We start from the raw sequence: 6,222 nt of genomic DNA, 5'->3' as shown, positions 1-6,222 counted from the left end.
CTGAGCTGGAACCGCGGCGAAGAGATGTGCGGTAATGATGGCCTCCGTACCCGCTCACCACGAATCGCGTCGATAACTCTCCACCAACATACACACCCGCCTGCTGTGTGTGTTTCTTCTTCTTCTCAGCCTTTGCAGTGTTTCGGTGGTGCTGGGAGCACCCGTGGGCCTCGTCTGCGCTGCATTCAATAGAAGCGCAATGGGGCTGAACGACGCCAGATGGGGTTGGTTGGGCCGCCTCCTCCTTGACAAAGCTGCAGCGCAACTGGAGCAAAGAGGAACTAGGGCTGTATGCTTATGTTTGCAGGCGTGCTCGTAGTGGAATGAATCGTTGAACGACAAATTCCTCGAAGTACTAGTACTCTCCACGTTGAAGCTACCACCTCCGTCGCCGCTGAGCTTGGCATTATACCTGTCCCTGCCAGTGTGTTCCTGTCGGCGCTCTTGACTAGCTGGTCAGCGAAACGTACATGCAGCAGCAGACGCATGCGCTAAGCGTCCGCGTATGACCAACGCCTGTACTATCTTTAAAATCTCCACTATGTTATTTTGTAACTACGCGGCCCTGTTTTAGTATGGCGCCGTTGATCTTGTGGCACACGCTGCTTCGCTCCCCCTCGATACCCCCTTGTCTCTCTCCCTCCCTCTTCCTGTTTTCCTTGAACAGGTTTCGAATCAGAAATGATGATTTTTCCCATTGTGGGGAGAGATAGGCCGAGACTGGGGGTGCGCGCACACGCGAGGTCCACCTCACTGTGTGCCGGATGGAAGTCACGGATTACAACGCCGTCTTCCATTCTGCACAGAAACCCCTGAGCAGTAGGCCCAGTAGACTCCCCCTCCCCCCCCCCCGATGATGCCAGCACTAACGAGTGCGCCGGCACACGTGTGGAATTCTCGCTGAGAAATCACTATTGCAGTCGGCATACGAGGATGGCTCCGTGCAGGTGATGGTGCACCTACACCATGGGTGAAGCGCCTTATCTTCTTCACCACCACCCGAGAGCCCAATGACCATGCTTGCTGGTCCCAGGACCCCTTCTCGCGTACTTCCACACCCTCCCCCTTCTCCCCTCCCCTCACCCTGGCATTACCAGGAGGCAACCGGGTTGTCGCTGGTCCACCACCCCCCCGCTCCCCCTTCCGCCCCACACACAGCGCACATCCAGAAAGAGAAGGACCTGCGCAGAGGGCCATTTGCTCGCTTGTCAGAGGCTCGTCAAAAGGAGCGCAGAGGAAAAAAGGCCATCACCCTGGGGCAAGTCCACCACGCGGCACCCCTCTGCGACCTAGTCGACACGGCCGATCCGTGCGTTTCGCGAAAGCCAACTCCCTCTCCCAGCGTTCTCCTTCTGGTTCTCCCTTTCCACTCCGCGTCTCTGAGTGTACCGGGTGCGTGGTGATTATGGAGCTTCATTGCTTCTCTTTTTGTTCGTCCCATCTTGCTGTCCGTCCCACCACTTCAGCGGTAGTGCTCTATACGGCCCTGACCCCTGCATGCGTGTACCCTCCTTACTCTCATGTTTTGCGTTTCTTCCCGCCGGTGCTTGGCCCGCTCCTACTTCTCTCATCTCTCCTCGGTGGTTGTTTCTTCTGGTAATCTCTCTCCATGCACGTCCCCTTTCACCTTCTCTGTTTCTCCCCCTACTCCGTGCGCGCCGTCGTGGTGCACCATCTCTTCGATTCCCCTCCCCTTCATATTTTCTCTTCTGCTCTTACTTCACCCCTCCCGCTCAACCATTAACTTGCAAGATCGGCAATGACGTTATAGTGTTGCCGCTACCAGCGGTTTCTCTCGTGTAGATATCCTCCTGTGTCTTCTCTTCCAGCTGCACTAAAGACTCCGTTGCCTGTTGGAGGCTGTTTGTCTTCGGGTCTTTCGTCTCCTGCTCGTTGGCATCCTCGCTGACCGTTGTGGCCATGATTACGTGCCCCTTCTCTTGGTCTTTTCCAGCACCTAACCGTTTACTCCCTCCTCTCTCCGCTACGCCTTTTGTGCGGTCGGTGATACGCACTCTTCTCCTACCCGGCAGTGCTGTATGCATCTGAGTGGGTGGGTGGGTGTATATCACTGGCACGACCTCCGCTGCTTGGCTTCTCTTCTCCTCCGTCTCTCATTGTGTGAACTTCGACGGCCTTGGCTGTTTGTTCGCACGTCTTTGGGCACATTTTTACTGCAATTTCGCTCTTGCTCTCTGCCTCTCCCCCCTCCCACCCCCGCCCGTCCTCTCGCTCTATCACGCTGTCTTTGATTTCCTTTTCAAGTAGCTCAGAAGGAACACCCGTATGTGGAGTCTCGCCTTTCCTCCTTCCCTTCGCATTGTCCCCCTGGTCTTCTCTCTCCCTCTATCTGTCTTCCTCTCCCATCTCTTTATTTTTCTGGAGTGGGGTTAAACTGCCTCGGTCGCCGCGTGCCCGACGCGGTTGTTTGGTGGGTTTAGGCGAAACGGCCACTCACAGCGCATGCGCTTACAGCTCACCTCTCGCTTTTTCTTGCCTTTGGCTTCATCATCTCGCTCTCTCAAGTGTGGTGCGCATTCCCCACCTGCCTCTCTACCCACCATCCCCCCTTTCCCCTTACTCACGGTCTCGAGTGCGCACATTGCAGCGCTTCATTTATGTCTTCCACCGCTTCCTCTGCTCACGCACCGAGCTCGTCCTCGACGCCGTGAGTAAGCCGGCAAATCAAGAAAACTAACGGCAATATAAAGGATCGAAAGAGGACGCGATAAACTGCGTCTGTTGGAGGGTCATGCTAAGGTACGCCTAGTCCTCGGGGTGTGTATGTGGGGGGGGGGGATGGGGCAAACCTTTCCTTCACTCTTGTGGGTTATTGCTGCCTTCTCTCAGCTGCCTAGCACTCCCTCTGCACCACCCCGCGAGGTGGCTTCTGCCGCTCTTTTTCCTTGTCGCACGACTACACCCCATTCGCTCCGTCATGGGCTACAACGCCTCTGTGGGCTTCCTCACTCTCTTCTCCTCTCACCACCGAGACGTTTTCTCCTTTTCGGCTCACTCTCTCTTTCTGCGGTGGTGTCTACGCATATTTAACGCTCGAGCTAAAGGGGACCCGCGTGCATACTTGGTCGGGCTAGTGAAGTAGCTTAGTTTTATTCCTCATCGAGGGCGTGATGGATGCTAAGCACAGACACTCGGAAGAGGAGCTGGTGTCGCCCTACTACAGCGTTATGCCCGCTCCTCTACAGGGCACAGAGGAGGTTCTGAAAAAGCGGAGATGGAATCACATACCGAGCAGCCCATCACTAAAGCGCAGCGCAGGGCGATGGAGTCGACCCGCTGTCGAAGCTGACGCCACCGCAACGTCGATGGTTGCCACCGGGAAAGCACGACAGCCTACGAGCCAAAAGTCGAGCAAGCTGGTTTTTCAAAGAAACTCGTCAGCATCGCCGTCCAGTCGTGGAATCGGGGAAGTAATGACTGCGCTGCAAGAGTCGCCAGGGCAGGAAGCGCCTTTCAACGACGATGATGGCGCTCCGAGTTCAACAGACCCGTTATTCGAGTCCAGCCGTGCCAGCTCATCGGTGGTTGCACTCCCATCCGGAACGAGCGACGGGGGATACTTCTTACCAGAGTGGAGTATCGTCAGCGAAACAGCACCGGTGGCTTCCCGAACAGTCGTTCCTCTCAAGTGCCCCCCCAGCGAGCCCCGCTGTCATTCATGTAACAGCGCCAGCAGTGCCGTGCCGCACGTATCTGGCGAACCTTTCCGAGAGCGCATGGATAGACGCAGCAGCTGCACGCAGCAGTCACACAATCCATGCGTGCGGGACACCAGCCCGCAATCTGGGCAAGAGTGGGTGTGCAGCAGCAGTGCAATCCCCAGCCCGCCCCGCAGTCACTCACAGTACTACATGACAAGCAGTAACTCTTCCTCGCTCCGGTTCGGTACGCCATATCAGTTTCAGGCGCAACAGAAAGAGCAGCACCGGGAGCAGCGCAGGGTAGCGAGCATGGCGCCACCGGAGCTCAACCCCGAGGAATTCACTCGTATGTTCCCCATGGAGCCATTCAGGAATCCTCATGGGGGCCCAGTGGACATCTGTGAGGCTTTGCGAGCCCCACGAAGTCGATTTGCCGCAGTAAACGGCGTCGTTCCCGCTACAATCATCAAGCGAGGAGACTCCTCGAAACTCAGCAACTACAGCAGCATCACATGCTTCAATGGCGGCCACACAGACAGCGCGTCACCTCTCCGTGAGCGGCAACGCTGTCAACCCGTCGACGCGGCCCCCCTGGGAGTGCCGTCGGCTGCTGGCATTCCGATCGCCTCGCGGCCAGCGCCGCCGTCATTTCACCGGGTACTGGTGAGTATCAATCGCCGCACCCCCCTCCGCAGCGCCACAAGCGGCTTTGAGAGCGGATCTCTTGTATGGCAGTCCATGTACGGAACCAACAATGATAGAAATGGCGAATGGAGCTCGACCGAGCTGGAAAGACAAGGGATGAGTACCGCCGGCCGGAGTGTCGTATGTGGCGGCTATCAGAGCTTCTTTCACTCAACCACAGGAGGACACCTGACGCTCTCTGAAAGCGACCCGAGTGGTGGCGGGGCAGGTGCTGATGAGAACCCAGCACGACGTTGTGGAGAGGCCAGCTCCTTGTACGGCCGCACGCCTAACAGTGTTGCCGTGGTGTCGAGCCCCGTGTCAGGAGATGAGGGCGGTAACGAGGACAGCGAGGACGTCAGGGAACAATGCACAAGCGACAAAAGGGTCTCACTGGAAGCCAGCCCGCGCCCGCACGATACCTCACCGCTGCAGAATGGGCCAATCTCCGTGCGGAGCTTCCTGTACGGTAGCGGCTTTGAGTCCTGCAAGCACCTGGCCCCCAAATCGAGCATGACCAGTGCTGCCTTTATGAGACAGTCGGGCATTTTTGGCGGCAGCACTCTACACGACGACAGCAATGACGAAGACGATGGTTATCGAGTGTCGCCGAGCACTGATTCGTCCCAGTGCTGCACGCTCGACCGAAAAGGTACGATGACGGCATTTGGGTGGGTGATGGAAACTGGCAAGGGTCGGCTGCGAAATAAAGAGGGCGGCACTCGCGGAGATTGCGCCAGCGACGACGACGAGGATGGTAACATAGCGGAGGACAAAGAGGACGATGTGGATGGCGATGATGACGCCAATCGACGGCTGAGCTCTACCCTCACCTGCATATCAAGGTGTAACAGTCACAGCAAGACGGCGCATCACAACAGCAAGGTGATGGTGCGGAGCAACGCGAACAGCGATGAGGATGCGGACGAGGACGGTGACGGCGAAGACGGCCCCACCTCGCAGTCACGGCAGACTGCCTTAGAACGTATTCAGTCTGACAAGGAGGAACTCTCTGACTCCAGTGAGGCTGATGATAAGGTGGAGGTGCGCGAAGGGAGACCTGCTGTGGACACCGTTCCTTCGCTGCCGCCTGGAGGTGGTGGAAGCAGCAACGTGTACCGAAGGGTGGGTCCTTCAGTCGCAAATTATCGCAGGTCCATTCCCATTCACTATTATGTGTCACCTCGAGCGAACGTGATACCGCCGACTGGCTATCCAGGCAGGTGTGCCGGGTGTGGTGCGCATGCAGCTGCTTATCTGCACAACTGTGGTGGTTATCAACGACTAAATTTGGCGCGGTCGCGGCAAGACGAGAGGAACTGGCACGCGCAGCCCACTGGCTTCGTATCATCATCCCCTACTAACAGCAGTGGTGAATATACGAGCTCCTCTGCTGGTACCACTCCAGTTACGTACGAGTCTCCTCCTCCCATGTTCCGGCGGACGGCAACGAGCACAATGGTGCACAAACTGCTGGGCCTTGACCCCGAGGCTGAAATTATTCGCGTGAGGTCACCCCTCTGGTGGTGCCTGCCTCGCTAGTGGGCGAGCCTCTGCTCTCCCTGGCGTGAGTTGTTTGAACAAAGAGAGCGCCGTGGGCAACGGAGCCGAAAGGGCTTGTGCAGCTCTGGAGGTGATTGAAACTAGCATTCAGTGATTTGTTCTCCCTTCTTCGCGTATCTATGGGCCCTCTGATTGCCATCTTACCACTGCTGCGCGGCACCGCCACGACATCCACTCGCTGTCTTGCCCCTCTACACGCCCCCCCCCTCCCCCGTTTTTCTCTTCGCTTGTGTGTGTGGGGGAGGAGGGTGTCTTTACTGGCGATACGGATGTCCCGCTTGCGGAATGGACTCACCGTAGCGTTTGCTCAGTG

General features: G+C 57.3%; 1 protein-coding gene across 1 annotated transcript; it reads left to right on the top strand.

The window, feature by feature from the left end:
- Window positions 1–3,131: 3,131 nt before the first annotated feature.
- LBRM_31_2420 (hypothetical protein, unknown function) lies at window positions 3,132–5,888 on the top strand (the record flags this gene model as incomplete). Its single annotated transcript, XM_001567185.1, has 1 exon — window positions 3,132–5,888. One exon carries the CDS (start codon window positions 3,132–3,134, stop codon window positions 5,886–5,888), a length of 2,757 nt encoding a protein of 918 aa, XP_001567235.1.
- Between the last annotated feature and the right edge of the window lie 334 nt (window positions 5,889–6,222).

Source organism: Leishmania braziliensis, chromosome 31 (genome assembly GCF_000002845.2).
Source record: "Leishmania braziliensis MHOM/BR/75/M2904 complete genome, chromosome 31".
Classification (NCBI taxonomy): Eukaryota; Euglenozoa; class Kinetoplastea; order Trypanosomatida; family Trypanosomatidae; genus Leishmania; species Leishmania braziliensis.
The sequence above is the reverse complement of the archived record's forward strand: the minus strand, read 5'-3'. Positions and strand labels throughout refer to the sequence as shown.